Consider the following 17,584-nt stretch of genomic DNA (forward strand, 5'->3'; position numbering starts at 1 on the left):
TAAAAGTGGTTCTACTGAAATGCACAGTATTGATCAGATTTGCCCCTGAGTGAGTGCAAACCTTTGGCCCTCTGTGTGCCAGACAGCATGGTGTGGGTGACAGAATTTTCCCCCAGCAATGGTCACTAGGTTTCCTCACACAGGTGCCCTTTCCATGCCCTATTGTTAGCAAGGGCGACCCTTCATAGAGCTGCTGTATGCTTTTAGGTAACCATGAAAGTTACTTATGCAAGTCACGGTAGAGTCTGCATCATGTAGTCAGCAGAGCTCTGGCTTCCCGAGGAGGCTGGTTTAGACTGGCATAGGCATCCTTGTGCAGAGATCTCTTTCCACGGGTTCATGCTGGAGATGGCCCTATCATCTGGAAATGGCTAGAACCCATAAAGAAAGATGCCTGCAGACAGATACTACAAAAATAACTCAGATTTGGTTCTAACATCCTGTATGTTATTTTCTTTTGAGTGGTTTCAAGGAGTAGAAACTGCTATAAATTTGTCTCGGTATATGAGCGGAATAGTTGTGCCCAAGTAGGTTTTTTTTTTTTTTTTTTTTTTTTTTTCTTTCCTGAAACTAAGCACACATTTTTCTGATAACAAAGGGAGGTGCATGTTCAGCCCTGATTACCTGAGTTTATTTCCGGATCCAACTCTTAAAAGCGGTCTTCTGACCTCTACACACACACACACACACACACACACACACACACACACACACACACACTCGGCGGCAAGGGCAGGAGAGGGAGACTTTAAAAAAAAAAAAGAAACAAAATTCTAAATAGTGTTTGCCTTCACAAAACAACCAGCAAGAGCCTACTTACACCCGCAACATGAATCATAGGCATTTAGAATTTCATTATTTTTAACTCTACTTAATGTTATTTATTCACTAAAACTGTCTTAATCTAGAACTTGCAGGCAAGGAAACGGAGGCACAGAGCTGGAAGAGACTTACACACGTGCAGCCGGTTAGTGTGGTAGCTGGGATTCAGCCCTCATTAGCCCATGTGGCCTGACACCCTGATCTGTCCCTCTGTCCTTCCTGAATGCTAGCTTTCTCGGTTTTCTTTCCCAGTAGATACTGGCCATTCAAACTGCAAGAAAGATGAATATTTACCCATTAAGAACCTTAAGGTTTACCCAGTTTTTTATTTGTATGTGAAAATGTGAAAGGCAACTGTCCACATTTGGGTGGTCTCCATATCTAATGCCCTGGGGATGTAGTATAGATAATTATCCTTGGACCTGGAGTTGAACAGGCCTGCACTCTGGTTCCACCACTGTGACTGTTCACAACAGCTTTTTGATATGCACAATGGGAAACTATCATAGTTACTTTAGATAAAAACGTGAGGTCCAACATATGGAAGAATCTTGTGTTTCAGTTCTTAGCAAATGCATCTCGGGGTCCTTACTGCCAGTGTTAATTCCCCTGAGTATTTATGTTAATTCAATGGACTGTTTAGAGAAATATTTGGTGGATTAAAGCCTATCAGTAGTTAGATATTGATTTTAGGGTTATTCACCAAGCAAACAGTCCATACAATTATTCACAATAAGCTAAGCACTGTGCTTTGCGATTGTGCTTTCTATGCATTATTGGTTCTGAGAGATCAATAGATGTTCTATTTCATCACACATGGGAAAGTTTGGTCTGGGTAAAATTAATCAAGTTACCAGCAGTAACTGGCTAGTTGGTGAGTGTGTTTAATTATATCACATCAAAGCTGATCATGTTAGTGAGAATCAACGAGAGGGTTCATTATGTAGCTTACCTCACCTTAATAGGCTAGAGAGCAAAAGCAAACCACCCCCCATTCCAGGGGAGTGCAGGTAACAATTTGTCATGGAATGCATTTAGAAGACACTGCCATAAATAGAAGCTATTTTATAACACTGAAATCCATGGATGTTTGCCTCAAGATTTAGATTTGGCTAAGTGCCTAAATTCTAGGCAGCACGTTAGATGCTTAAAAACACAATCCTCCAAAGATCATAAGGAAATTAGACTCCAAGCATTGATGTAACTATCTCTGTGCCAGTGGAAGAGTGGCCACCAAATGTGAATCCTGACATCTAGATCTCAGAGAGCACAGCTCTTACTGGTTCTGGCCTTGACATGACTCATTCACAAGCTTGCTCTGTTCTCTGGCTCAACTTGACTGTGCAAATGATCTACAGAGCCTAAGCAAGGAACACAGGGCCCACAGCACTCATTGAAAGCATCTCTGTAGACCAGAGAATGAAGCCAATACACACCAATGTGATTTTCTTAGTACATGTTCCATGTGGACTTCTTTATGAGAGAGAGAGAGAGAGAGAGAGAGAGAGAGAGAGAGAGAGAGAGAGAATTAACTTGGTCCCCATGGCCCTTCACAGTCGATGGCTTCTCTGATCACTGATTTTTGTCCTCTCCGGCAACTGCACCCAACTGTTCTGTTACTCAGTTTTGGCCCCAGAAGAGAAAAGTCAAAAGAAATGTAAAAAGAAAGAAATTTCTGTCGGGCAAACTTTAAAACAGTTAAACTGCTTTTATGAAACACCTTGTAAGGGGAGAGGTTGAAGTCATTTGCTCACTAATGCCTACATGTTGTCTACAGCCCAGAGTTAACGTGCTTATCCCCAGTCTAGAGCTACAGAAAGCACAGAGGAAGGGAAAGACGATGGCACTTATTAAGCACCCACTGTGTACAGGTGCTTTGTACACATTAACTAATTTAAATTTTAATGATTCGACATGAGTGTAATTCTCCTCATTTTAAGATAATGAAAACTGAAGCCTAGAGAGCCAGGAGAACTGACCGCATTCCCACACTAATGAATGTTCGCAAGGTGTGCCTGACTCCAAAGGCCTTGTTTGTTCCACTCACTGCGCTGCCTCTTGGCTAACCACTCCCCATTATCAAGAGAACGAAAACTGGGAAACACAGGTGTTCGAAGTGTGAGGTTATCAGGCTTAATAGCACCATCTCTGAATTGATAAACCGTAGAATGCTTAGAAAAAATATATTTTAGCATTTCAATTTTCTGAAGTCAGATGCTACTTGATTTTAAGTGACAATCTAGTTATAGGAGTAATGACCTAATCACAATTTTAGCTTCTCTGAAGCCCGTTACTGAGAAGCTCGCCGTACTTAACGAGCACTCGTGGGTGTTCATTAGCTCCTTTGAAGGATGACATGCCTCTAGTATGCTTTGAGAAGCGAGGAAACTGAGGCACGAAGAGGCCGAAGCACTGCTATTAACCTAGATTGGTGTCCCAGATCCCAAACTGATGTTCTGACCCTGAGTGTTTCTTTCCATTTGTATCTCCATATACACGAGTCAAATAGCTACAAAATAAAATGTCAAAAGCGCATTTTTTTTTTAAAATTGTAGAGCAAGGTCTCTCACCATTGACCACACTTTTGGCATTTAGGAAAGCATAACTCTTTGCCATAGGCTAATGTCCTGTGCATAGCTGCTAAGCAGCGTCTCTAGCTAGTTCCACCTACCAAATGCCTGGACCACCCTTCTGCTGCTTGTGACAGTCAACAGTGTCTCCAGATAAGTCTAGTGTTGAGAACTACAATATGCCTCAGAGAATGATATACATGTCAGTTAAGAAACCATGCTTTAGAGCATACGTGGGTTGATCTGTGGCCCCTGTAACATACGTAGCAGAGGACTGCCTTGTTGTGCCTAGTGGGGAAAGAATGCTCTTAATCCTGTAGAAACTTGGTGCCCCAGGGAAGGGGGATGCTAGCAGGGTGAGGTGGGAGTGTGTGAATGGGTGAAGGAGCACCCTCTCAGAAGCAAAGAGGAGGGGAGGAGGGGGAAAGAACTCATGAAGGGGGCACCAGAAGGGAGGCAACATTTGGAATGTAAATTTTAAAAATTTATTATTATTATTATTATTATTATTATTATTATTATTATTATTATTATTTTGGTTTTAAAAAGAAAGGAATCACATATTGGAAAATCAGGAAAAAAAGAAAGAGTGTTTTGTTGATGGACACTTCTATGGCCATCTTTCTCTCTAATGAGGTCAGAATAATGGGTGGTTACAGAGGTTCAGAGTACACCAGGGTTATAAAGAACATGTGAGAATCATTTTCAAGGTGTATAAAAGATGTTAATGATGCTGGAGAAAGACATCCCAGCTCAGGAAACCACAGCACAGTGAACAGATAGTTGCTGGGCAATCTTTGCCACTTTAGTTGACTTCCGTACTCTGCAAGTTGAGTTGCCGTACATTGAGAAGAAGCGAAGGCTGCTCCCATGGAGAAGCGAAGGCTGCTCCCATGGAGCATCTCGATAGTGTGCTGTGCATGGAAACACAAACCAGGATAAGGGTGACTGAAGAAAATTAAACTTTGGCAAGCGTCTGCAATGTTAAGTGAGGTGTCCAAACATTTTTTTTTTTTTTTTTTTTGTATGTTACTGACTGGCAGAGGGACCAGTGTAATCCGGCTTCAATGTCTTCTGTTTCCTAATGTGGTTCTTGAAAACCAAAATTTAGCTTTTATTTACAACAGTTCCTCTGCTATGCTGAACTTCTCCAGACTAGTAGCTCTCAGCTGAAGGTGTCTTGCCTCCCAGGGGTCATCTTAAAAGGTTCACTAGATATGTTTAACACATGGTACCTTGTTAGTCATCATCTCTGCTCATAGAATGCACTCTACTCAATACCAAGAAGAGGGTCTCTTAGATGTGAAGACATCAATCCAGCCTTATCTACACAATGCTTACATACACAGAACTTGCAGATTGTTCTTATAGGTTCCTACATCTGAATGTCTACCTAATACCAAACCTACAGTCATGTGGATTCCTACAGGGAGTATTACAAAGCGGTTGGCTACATCATTTATTTTTTTTCTCCATGTATTTGCACAGAGTTTAAGAATAGAAGGAGCTTTGCAAATACATTACTGCAAAAAAGATTTCACATTCAGAACACATTGCACGTACCCTGTGGGTATAGGAGGCTTTATTTTTAAAAATAGTTTTTCTGGAAAATCTACAGCCTGGGTTAAGTTTCACGCTTTTCAACAGATTATTATTATTTATAGTGATTAGTTTTAAGAAAACTAAATAGAGGACATTGTTTGGTGGCAGTCTTAACCTACAGGCATCATGCTAATTCAGAAGGTTCATCTGAAAAATACATATACACACTCCCAAACACTGAGACTCTTTGTGCTTTAGAGTGAACAGTTCTCTAAATTGTTCCCTTCTTTATCTAGATCAGCAACCACATTGCACTCAGTGTTAGACAGTAAGGCTATGGGGTCTGTATGATGGCATTCATTCCTGCTTACAATGCTTAGTAGAAGCGACGGGTGGAACTGCAGAACTCAGCTTTGGAACTCACCTGACTCTTAGGACACTTAGCTCAAATCTGCCTGCACATATCTGTTTCCCAATGTATTCCACTGTCTTCTCCTTGAATCACTTTTTTGTTTTCTTGTTTACCTGGATCCTTCAGGAATTCTTTGCACCTTGTCATTTCTATTGGCATTTGGATTGACCTTATTAACTATTATTTTATTATGCTTTAAGCATAGTTATTTTTTTAATCTCTTGTTCTATTTTTTTTTTTTTTTGCTGGACTTAAATTCTGTTGCATCAAATACCAGTGAGTAAACCAATATTTCTTCATATAATAATGCATTTCAGGTCATTTTTATAATATCAAGCAGATAGTAACAATGTTTCATAACTATTGAATAAACATGTATGTGTACAATGGGCATACTTTATTATGGGCCCCTGTAGTAAGTGTATGCTGTGGTGTCCGTCCCCCAGACTATTATCCTTAGGCAGACCAGTACTAATGGATTTATTTTGTTGGCGAACTTTGTGTAATGTGATAGTGACCTATGACCTCTACAAGGATGATAAACTAGTTGTTTGAACCTTTCTGATCTTAGTCTTTCTAAGTTATTTAGATGACAACCATTAAATATGACAATTTCCATCAAATGTCAGATTTATTCATGGTATATCAGAACTATTTATGAATCATATCCAGTTGTATATACAGTTGGCCCTCTGTGTCATAGGAGTTTTGTAGCTATAATCAACCATAATTCAAAATTACTTATTACAGAATTATGTCATGCTGAATGCACAAACCCTCTTTCTTGTCATTAACCTCTAAACAATATAGTAAATCATCTACTTACACGGGATCTACACAGTATTTGGTATTGTTCATCATCTAGGGGTGAAGTAACACATACAGAAGGATGTGTGCAGGCTATATGCTATGTTCAGGCTGTACACAGGCTGTGTGCCATATCCATGCTGTATGCTACATACAGGGTGTGTGAGATTTGAATGTCTATACATGCCAGCATCAGCAGTGGTCCCACCTTTCTGTGGACACAGAAGGATGATCAGGATTGCACCCAAGCTGCAGACTCTTGGGTCTCTTTCCCATGCACAGAAAGAGGAGTTAGGAACAGGAGTTAGGAACAAAGCATATTGACACTTTAATTTCTAAGCATATCCTGGGGATAACATTTCATTAAAGTGCACACAGGTTCAGAGATCTTCCTGAAATGAATAGACTCTTGAGCTTCATGCCTGCTCATTTCTTTCCCTTTACACACACTCAAATTTGAACCCCCCACCTCATCACTAACAGTTAACTGTGGGATTTGGAAATGCTTTTAATCTTATTTCATTTATGAAATAGAATTTAGAACATCTTCTCTGTTCCCTCACAATTTCCTATAATGATCAAATAGGAAATGCAAAAGTTCATTTCTGTCATTGGCATGGATTAACCAAACTGCCGTTGGATAGAACTCAGTGCTCAGTCTCTCATCTATCTGACCATACCAAGGGTATTCTCATGGGTACCTAATGATGTACTTTCTCTTTCTTTTTTTTTTTTTTTCCCATTCACAGCTTGGAGCTAAAATGGTCTTATATTGAATGGACCCAGACTGAATATGAGGTTTGTGAGAATGTGGGCTTATTGCCCTTGAAAGTTACCAGAAGGGGCTATTCCATGGACTCAGCCTTTGTGGGTATAGAGGTAACGACTCTAAAATGAAAATTGTCAAGATAGAACTTAATGTTGCTGGTAGCGTCTTTGATGATCTTCTTAGAAAAACCCAGAAACTGCAAAATGCAGGGGGTAGGGTCACTATATGCCAGTGTGTCCAAGTATACAACATCTTTGTCCCCTAGTCTTTTAGTGAATTCCTAGACAATATTTAAAACCCACTGGTTTTGGTTTTGAAATCTGGCTATTTCTATACATTCTTTAACTTTCAAGTTTGATTTCATAGAAAGAAATATCTAACTTAATGAATCTGTCTTAAATTCCACCTTGGACGGTGTATTCAGCTTCTATGAGATTCCTAAAGCAGTCAACATCTGTGAATGAAACAGGACCACTTTCTATTCTTCAAAGGATAAGGCAAAACAGGAGACATAAGCCTATCTTGAGATGTATCTACATCATGTAAGAGTAGAAGGGCACTTTGGGACAGTCACCTGAGGTGTTGAGTCCTCACATGGACAGGATTTGCTGTCCTTTCCATGGGTTGGAGCACAACCTGAGGCTTGTAGAGTTGAAGGTGTTTTCGAAGCCATTGCAACATCAGCCCTTCCAGAAAGTGGGCTTGTAGTGAGCTAGTTTATGTGCTTTGATGAGGAACAAAAGAAACTCCTAATGTGATGAGCCTCTGGGTGAGGTTGCATCTCTGTTAGCAGAAGTTATATTTAGTTAAAATTGCCTCAGAACTCCTTGGACCTAAACCTAAGCACATCCAGACTCACTGTTTATCTTTCTAGTGGATATAGGTATCTGTCTTGTGGACTTGCAGGTGTTTTATCATCAAGGTAGAAAGTTGGCATCTCCCATAACTCCAGGGAATGACCATGGGAGAGAAGAGAATTAACCTGGTGTGGCTTTGTTAGCAATCCCCTGGTACTTCACAGAGAGTGCTATATATTTGAGTGAAGCATTTCGGCTTACATTACCACTCACCTTGACATGTAGAGAGAACATATATGGGACTTTAGTCTACATAAAAAGTTGTATGATCTCGACAGCTAAGTGTGCAGACCTTCACCAAGTATAATGCCCGAGGCTTTGGGGATTGCTTGATATAGGGTATATATAACCTGCCATCTTACATAAGATCTTATGGGCTACTTGACTGAGAAGAGAGAGAAAGCATACTTTGCCCCATGCTGTTTGTCCTCCTTGAATTGTGTCCCTTCACCAGATCTGTCTTTCCAAACACCTTGCCTCAGACATGCTTTTCCCACCTAGGATTCTGTAAACTCGGTGGTGGTAAATACTAGGTAATTGCATATGCAAGAACCATGCAGACAAATGTAACTTCCAGCATATGGTGGTTGCAGGTGTACAATGGGCTGCCTTTTTCCGGCAAAAGCTGGTTCAGGGGGAGCCTTGGCACTGAACACCAAAGACAAAGAGCAAATGGAAGCCTAAGAGGTAATCCCTTCTTCAGCAAGACACTTCTAGACCGAGTCATTAACCTAGTAGCATCTAGGCTGGAAATACAGACAATATCAGAGACCACAGGAATAGATGGGCATTTTAGAGCTCTGTTCCTTTCATCATCTTGCCCATCTTCAACATCTTAAATACTTGCAAAATTAACAACTACCTGGAGTCTCACTCAATGGCCCTTTAGAAGCTCACCACAGACTTTTTTTTTTTTTTTTTTTTTTTTTTTTTGAAGACAATGTAAGCTCTCCTTGGGCATCCAAGACCATGACTTTGGATGCCTCTTTGGATTTTAGACCTGGATCAGGGACTCAGTGGAGCAGCCCGTAGTCTAGTTAGACCAGGGTAATTTTCCCTCTGTACAGCTTTTATAACAAGGAATTTAGAACTAAGGGTCCTGGGTGTGGATTGCCTGTGCATAGCTGCTTATCAGGTCCATCAGCCCCACAAAGCTGGTGCAGAGTGATGGGTCCATCAGGTCGGGGAAACAATGCTCTGGGGTCTTGTTTGGTTCATCTGGCCTGAGGGATCTCTGTGCCCTGGAGCTTGCAGGGGATCCTCAGAGCACAGGTTCTCTGGGCTTCCTTCCCCTCTTCCTTCTCTATTTTATGACCAAGGGAGGAGATGAAATAAGATGTCACTTGTAACAAAGAGAACAACAAGGCTGTAAACTTTATTCTACTATTCCAATACCTGGATAGTTTAAAAGGAGAAACGGTCAGCTAACTTAAGGGGGAAAAAAAGCATACCACGGATCCTGGACCCAAAATGGTTTATTATAATTTTAAAAACCTTACCTAACATTAAAAACAGATTTGAGACCATGAATTTAGTCTGGTATGAGGGTCAGGAAAGTAAACGTTTCTCTAGTGTAGAACATTTACTTTTGTTTTTAAATAACTTTTTTTTTTCCTACTAAGGTTAACCAAGTGTCAGCTATAGTTGGAAAAGATTTTACTGTCACTCCATCCAAACTGCTTCAATTTGACCCAGGTACGTTTTGTGTTTATGGTTTGTTTCATGTTCCATAAGCAATCTGGAGACTGCTGAGAACACAGGATATTATGCAATTTCAGCAACTAGAGGATCGTCAGGGAGTCATACCGCCCCTTTCCCAACAGACGAGTTGGCCTGAAGTTCTGCTCTTATATACAGTCCTCTTACAAGTGAATATTTATTTAAACTGAGGAAAAAGATCATAGCAAATGATAAACATAAAAATATCAAAGTAAATATTCAAAATGATCCAGAAAGATAAAGTAATTTAAACATTACTATAATATAATGTTGATTTAATTATCCACATATTTTTGGTAGGAATTTTTCAAATGTTATGATTCTATAGATTCCTAAAAGGAGTTTCTAAATGATTTCTTTTGAAATAAGTTGTCATAATAGGGTTCAATGCAAATAATTATTGCATTGAATAGTATTTACTTTGATTTAAATCTGTGGAAAATTTTGCTAGGTACTAAAAAGTAAAATATAAAAGTGTGGTTTCTTCTCCTGAAGTTGTTCTACTGTATGCAACATGCAGACATGAAAATATTTGCCAACGGAACTTTGGAATCCAAAGTGAAAGCCATTGTTCTGGGTAAAGAAAATGCTGGAAGACTTCCTAGGGAAGACAACGTTCTAGTGGGGTGGGGGAAGAGGAAGAGGAGGAAGGCTGAGGCACTTACTTCTGGGAAAGTCTGTCTTAAAGCCAGGAGGCTGGACACTGCCCTTCAAGGATTTCCTGTGGGTGGGGTTATCTGTCTCCTTGTTCTTCACGGCTCTCCCTCCTTCCCTATGGTCTGCAATGGACCTGGATCACTCACCTAAGAACAAATAGAAAAATGCTGGAGAAGTGTCCAGGGCTTGCAGCTTTGTACTGCAGAGATGTTCTGTGCCTTGACAATGTCCTGCCCAGGTTCAACTCACTAAAATGACTGAATATCGTCACCATCCCCAAACTGATGATCCTAGTATTAGGGGACAAAGGTCTTTGTGCTGTTCACAACAAGAAGCATAACATATAAAGATTATACTGTTTTTCTATAACAGAGTGTCACAAACTGGGTGGTTTTTAAACATAGACATTGCCTTGCAGTTTCAGAGGCTGTCCAGTCCTAGACTGATGTGTGGGTCTGTGAAGGAGACCCTCTCCTGTCTCTCTTTCTTTTGTGCCTTTTGAGGTTTGCTGGTGATCTTTGGTGGTCCTGGCTCCAGCTCTGTCTTCTTAGTCCTTGACTTCACCTTCACATGGTGCTCTCCCTATGGATAGATTTTCCCTCATCATAAGGACCCAAATGAGCTTAAGTTAAGGAGCTACCCTGTTCCACTATGATGTCATGCTAACTCGTGACCATGCCATCATCCCATTTATAAATAAGGTCACATTGTGAGGTCCTGGCAGGTAGGAAGGCCTCACGATATAAGCTGTGGGGGATACAGTTCAGCCTATAACAATGAACCTTAAATTTGACATGCAACAACTCAGGTATTCTTGTTAGCCTCTTTCCCATGTTGTTTAGCTTTCTAACATGGATGAGTGGGTTTTCTAGGCTGACTGCATCATTGCTGCTCTGTATTCAAGGTTTATCCTTAGGCTTCTGAAGCCTACCTCTGCTCTATCATGAAAGGGTTAATGTTCTTTTCTGTCCTCATGTTTTAAAGGACTCCTTTGAAAATCAATCATTTTTGCCATATGCCCTTTTTATTACCCATGGCTGTTTGTTGCAAGTCAGGTTTTCAGCAGCCCACCAGGCGCTCTGTTTGGTTTTAGAGGAGCTGGAATGTATCACACTAGGGGAGACTCAGAAATTTATCTGTTGGAGATTCCGTCTCATAAGATAAATGCCCGTTTGTTTTGAAGGGTTTACATGCTGTTTTGATAGCTACTAATGACTTCTGGGGCCCCCAAATGGTCTCGGGATTTTAAGGATTGTTTATACATTGAGAAATAATATAAGCATATTTTATACATTTTTTAAAAAGCCACATGCTTGGCTGCCCATGATTTTGGAATTTATTAAGCCAGAAATAATTTTATATCATGAAGCCTTACTTTAGAAGATTAAAAAGAGTTCCCCACATCCACAGGGCCTATAAATGTTTATATACTTTCATATTGTAAACCCTTGTCTTTTTTAGATGTCCCCAGCTCACCCTATCACTTTTGCCGGGAGCAATCTATTCATTTCTCTGGAAATATCAGCTTCCCTGGTACCAGAGAAACAGACTGGATCATCCACTACATGGGTTACTGCAAGACTGAAGAGTTCTTACTGGGGAGGGATGAAGGGTCGCTTGTAGCACTTTACCAAACTTTGCAAACAGGAATCCTAAGAAGGCATTTAGCTGCTCTGACCTGAAGAGCTTAAGTACCATGTAAATACTGTAAGGAAAACCAGTGCTTTCCTTTAAAATGTGTCCCTGAAAGATCTGATGTATTCTTAATCAAATCTTCATCGTTCTGAAAAGTCAAAATGTTTTCCAAAGGAACAGCTCTCTAATTTGGCATTTACTGAAAAATATTGAGAAAATGTCTCTCAACAGAGAAATCTGCTTTGTAGGAAAATATCCAGGAACTCATTTTCTCTATAAAATGGGTGTGTTTTTATGACAGGACACCTCTACTGCACTCCAGTAACTTTTGTTTTCTGGAAATAGGGGAAGGGGCAGATCAAGTCTAGTGGAAACCCAGATATAGCTCAGGGAGTTAAGGGACACTTTGCACCTGGAAAGTGGAGGACGTGGGGACCAAACAACAGCAATGAAAATCCCATTCAGGATCTCATTAACCTGAGACCGTGACCCTGAGACAGTGACCCCACACCTGGGAGACTTGAAACCAAGTTGAAATGTAAGTCAGCAACTCAGAAGCTCTTGAAAGAACTTAGAGACAATCTCTTTCAACAATTTGGTTTTGTTTCATAAGATCCAGCAACAACTTCAAAGGCCTTTTCGTTTTGTTTGTTTTGTTTCTTTGCTTGTTTAAATGTGATGCTATCGTTTTTCTGAAATAAATTTTTAAATAAGAGGACAACTGTTTGAGATGTGAAAATATGTCTCTGTATATTGGATTTTTATTTAACTTGTACTTAACTTTATGATGCTTGGTGGTCAACAAAGTTCTCTGAATATTAACAATGTCAGCCTTCAGCTCTCTTCCTTGCCCACCTCATTTCCTTTCCACAGCTGCCTCTGGAGTCCCAGAGTCTCTGGGTACCCAACCTTCACACAGGCACGCTCAACTTTAGTTTGCTAAAGCGTTTGCTTTCAGAATGTCAGCGATGTCTTCCCTCATTAACCATTGTCTAAATCCTGAATCTGATCACCTAGTGTCCAGGGTTCTCCGTAGTATAGCTACAGAATCTACCTGCAACCTGTGGCCTCTTTTCCACAGATACAACTCCCTCATTCAGATGATCTATTTACCACTCCCCTGACCCAAACCTCAACTTTGCTAACTTCCTTAGATTGCTTCTCATTTCTTCCCTCCAAATCAGTGTATGTGGATTCTATAGGTATCTAGTGCACACACTGCATTCTGTATATTTTGTCAGCTAATCACACATAGCTTTTAATAGTTACTTGGCTTTCTGGTATATAAGAAGAAGAGTTACAGAATCCACCTAGTCAACCAAGCACAAATCAAAAAAAAAATAATCAGAAAAGCCATTCTGTCTGTACTGACTGAGAACCCTTTGGTTTTCTTGTACCTGGGACAAGGTACAAGATTTATAAAGTGTTCATTATATTGACATTATAAACGTTCTAGAGATGGTGTAAAGTTTACAGGAGATTGCATATGGTATATATGCAAGGGACTTAAGTAATTGCTGCAGATGTTGGCATTATGTGGGATTCCTGGGACCAATCCTTCTGGGTACGCCCAAGACAACTTGTTTTGTCTCCTCCAAAAAGTTTCAAATTTCTTTCGGTCAGAACTTGGCTTATGCTGCATGTCTGGTGTTCTCCATAGCTTCTAATGCGAAGGCAAGCACTCAGAGATAAAACATACATTTTGGTGGACTTACTCATCCATCTGTGATATGGAAATTGATTAATATTTTATATTAGATAGTTCAACTTCTGATTTTGAAAAGACTCTAGAAAGGGAAAATCTGAGACCATAGAAGATGCTGGAAGCTTCATAAATCGGGCACCAGCTTGCTCTATTACTAAAATTATTGCAGATGCCCCCCCAATTCAGCAACCCGATTCAGAAGTGAGCGATTTCAATGTTCCACCCAATGCTGCAGGGATTCATGATGCTCCGATTCGGCCATAACGTCTATATGAGACATAGTTTCGAGAAGGTGGCTGTCAGAGAGATGATGGAATAACAAACATGTCAGTATGCAAGCAAAAATGTCAGTTTTCAGAAGAGAAGGCTGGAAAATAGTTTTTAGCCACTATATAGAGAAAGACTTATGGCTATGGAAGGACCCATAGGCAGGGGAGGCAGGACAGACTTCCAAGCTTTGCCCTAGAGCCTGAGTTGTAAACTTACTGCCCTTTGTCCCCCTATCATAGCCTCTGACCCCACCAAACAGCCTTTCAGCTTGCTTAACTCCGCCTTCACCATCCCTGCTAAGTAAATCCAGGGAGATGTACTACAGTTCTCATCCTAGAAACCGCTGAGGATTGGGACTGTTTCAGAAGTATCCTCCAGCCTGGATACCTTGTGTCTCCGACTTGGATTTGCCTTCCATCCTGATGGGACAGATTGGCTGGGATATCTTAGTGAATGAAAACTTGTGTTAAGTTCAGAAGAGTGTGTGGAATAAACTTGTTTGTACTCCATGATAGAAACAGAGAAGGGGACTGGAGGCTGGACCAGCCTATGTGTACAATCCCCAGCCCATACGCTCTCTCCAGGAGAGCACCCAACTACTACGGAGCACTGCATCATCAGAAAACTCAGCCGTGGGCTAGAAGACCTGGGGTGGGGGATAGCAGCCGATGCAGGCAGCAGTTGGAGTAAATGAATCACTTCAAGGATTCTGTGAGGTGCCTGAAGTACCATCCAATAATCACTTCTGTCTGCTGCACCATCTTAAGATTTTCGCAACTCTTAAGATTTTTCAGATTGTAGTAACTGTTTATTCTTAGGCACAGAGGGGATGGGGTTGGGAGAAAAATTACGTCTGGGATTTTGTCTACTAACGTTTTTTTTTTTTTCCTCCCCCCTGTGTAATGCAGCTTACTTTTTGTTACAGTGTTTGCATTGAAGGCCGGTCATCATTGTCCGGGAACAAATGCGGTCTTTTTTATATTATTTGAGAGAACAGCAGGGTCTCAGTGAGTTGGTGGCAGTACAATAGCTCACTCGGGCTACCGCAGTCTAGCTGTAGACATGTTAATTAATATATTTCTCTGACACCTAGGTGATTGAAATAGCAATTAAAGAGTAATTAAAATGTTTACTTCTTGTAGGAATGTCAACTAAGATGTGGAATATAGCAATTACCTATGACGGATTAGAGGAAGATGATGAGGTCTTTGAAGTAATTCTGAACTCCCCTGTGAATGCGGTTCTTGGCACACGGACAAAAGCAGCAGTGAAAATTTTGGACTCAAAAGGAGGTATTCTTTTGATCCTCATCTTGAAATCGGGAGTGGTCCTGGCGCCATGACTGCTGGCTTGCAGCAGCCAAAATGCTTGATAACACCTTCAAATCAAAATGCGTAATTTCTTGTCAAGAAAGCCGCCTCCACCATGACTCCAGTTTCTTTATTCTGGTTTGTGTTTCATGTGGTTTTTCCTCCCGCTAAGAGCAATGGCTGCAGCAAAGCAACAAGTCAGTGCCCTGGTTGCTTTTTTTCTAGCCATTTGTTGTTCTCACCAAGGGGGAAACAATGTTGGTGAGAATCTATGGACAATTATTTTCCCCCTGAGTTTGCAAGGCTGTAATTATCTTCCTCTGTGAAGGAGGGCTCTCAGTGCCTAAAACAGGAGCCCCCACTGTAGTGTGACCAGGAAAATTCTAAGAAGGGAAGGAATTGGGGGAAAATAGACGTGAAGATGCAGCTGGCTGGGGATTCGGGGGCAGCTGGAGAATACTAATGAATGACTTGGTGAGGCAGAGCCAAACGGTTCTGGGAAGAGCCTGCTAGAAAGCAACCTACACATAAAATGAAAAGCAAAGCCCTTGGCACTCTGAGGGTTTGTTCTGCCAAAGTCCTTCTGCTTCTGGTTCCTCATCTATGTGACACGTTATGTGTCCAGCGTGACACTCCATTTCAAGCCTTTTTGAAATGCTTGTCATACCCTGTGATCTGCAGTTTTTTTCCTTATCTGTAATCTAGTGTTCCCTCCCTCATCCTATAATAAAAGTGGGTGCCGGCTCCTTTGCTCTGTACACCCACATTTTCCTGACATCTCTCATCCCCTCTCTCTCCTCACTGCATGTGCTTCTTTGCGAGCAGGAATGTCCACTCACATTAAGTGTAGGAAATATACACATATGAAAATGCCCTGGGCTGGAAACATAGCTCCATGGCAGAGTGCTTGCTTAGCCCTGTGCTTGAGTCTCTGTGCTGCTAAAAGTAAAATAAATATCCAGACAGGTTCTTTCGGCAACTTGTTTTTGTTTTCTTGTTAGTTGAGGTTTTGTAATTGTTCTTTAATTTTTCATCCTTTTTACTTATGGTGCAGTGTGGAGGTCAGAGGTCAACCTGTGGGAATCTGTTCTCTCCTATTATGTGGGTTCCCAGGCTCAAACTCTGGTAGTCAGGCTCGGTGGTAAGCATCCTCACTGGCTGAGCCCCTGCACTGGCCTCATTTGTTTGGATTTGGTGGGTTGTTTTCTGTGCCTTCCCAGAAATATTGATTGTTGAGGTTTCTAGTAGAAACTCTCTTAAGATTCACTAGGGTTTTGCCCCTTTAGAGTCGGTTGCAAATTTTTTATAGCTGCTGTTTGATCATATGCTACCTTTAAACAATTCCAGTTTGTACCTCTAAAAGACGGGAGGAAAACGGAATCCTTTCAAAGTGTTGCGAGGGGGGTGGCACTTGATCAGTGAATAAACCTTCTGTGTTGATGAGTATCTCAGGAGGAGGGAAGTGAGCCGGTTTCCTAAGTGTCTGGAATGATTATCAAACCATGACGATGATTTTCATCTATGATTTGTGGGATGGATTTCATGACTTTATAATCACCCTATCCATGTGCAGAAGGATACCGCTTTCCCAGGTGGAAACTGATGAAGAGAGAGGGAGTTTCTGGCAAATGGGAAAAAGGCAACATCTGGTGGGAAATTCATCCGTCTAGGTTTAATGACAAGCTGTTCCAGGGACTGTGTCAATGCCATCGCTTATGTGTTTGTGTAGTATACTGATCGCCTGCCATCTTGCATGCCTCCAGGACGGTGCCATCCTTCAAATTCCTTCAACCAAAGCAAGCAGAGCACATGGGGGAAGGGCCGTTGGCATCCGTTGCCCTCGGGGTCATCCTCACTCACCACTTCAGGTTCTCCTCATCTGGAAAGAAGGCCTTCTCCATCTTTCACCAGAGGAGATGCTCTTCAGGGTTTTGATCTCACAGACCTCTCTCAAAGGAAATTGATGACCCAGGGGAATGGCAAATCAGTAAGGATGGAGGTGGAGTGGATGTGTGGGGATGTGTAACAAGTGTCTTAGAGTGCAGAACTGTTTGGATTCTCATAGCGAGTTCTGGGTGGAGTCCTGCAGTGCCTTTTACGTGCAAGTATCACTGTGCTGACCCACTCCACTAATTGTGCCAATTGAAGTGGTAGCTACATTCATTCAGCCATGTGAATCCTGCTTTGGTTCCTTTTATGACCAAGACAGATAGGGAACAATCAGTAGTCCTAGAACAGAAGCACATTTAAGTGATTCCCCCATGGGTGTGGAAGCTATAACTCCCACAAGGCACACTCTCATATGTGTGTGCATTGCATGCTTGTGTGTACATGTGTGTGTGTTTTTCCTGGATCTTTCTGTGCTGCAGATGCACTGAAAACTGAAGCCACCTCTTCTGTCCAGCCAGTTCAATGGATTCAGAAATCAGCATAACAGAGATGTGGTTAGACATGGTTTAAAAAATTCTATTAAACCTGACATGAAAAAAAAATCTCGTGAAATATTCCT

General features: G+C 41.2%; 1 protein-coding gene across 2 annotated transcripts in view; it reads left to right on the forward strand.

Annotated features, from left to right (window-relative positions):
• Frem1 (FRAS1 related extracellular matrix 1) overlaps positions 1–17,584 on the forward strand; it is a 151,461-nt gene that overhangs the window by 119,406 nt on the left and 14,471 nt on the right. For both annotated transcript variants that reach the window (XM_034503655.2, XM_076934723.1), the window contains 4 exons: positions 6,903–7,032; positions 9,402–9,474; positions 14,908–15,057; positions 16,839–17,062. In XM_034503655.2, coding sequence (XP_034359546.1) covers positions 6,903–7,032; positions 9,402–9,474; positions 14,908–15,057; positions 16,839–17,062 — 577 coding nt within the window. The remainder of the gene's footprint in view (positions 1–6,902; positions 7,033–9,401; positions 9,475–14,907; positions 15,058–16,838; positions 17,063–17,584) is intronic.

The sequence above is a fragment of the Arvicanthis niloticus genome, chromosome 5 (genome assembly GCF_011762505.2).
Source record: "Arvicanthis niloticus isolate mArvNil1 chromosome 5, mArvNil1.pat.X, whole genome shotgun sequence".
NCBI classification, from domain to species: domain Eukaryota; kingdom Metazoa; phylum Chordata; class Mammalia; order Rodentia; family Muridae; genus Arvicanthis; species Arvicanthis niloticus.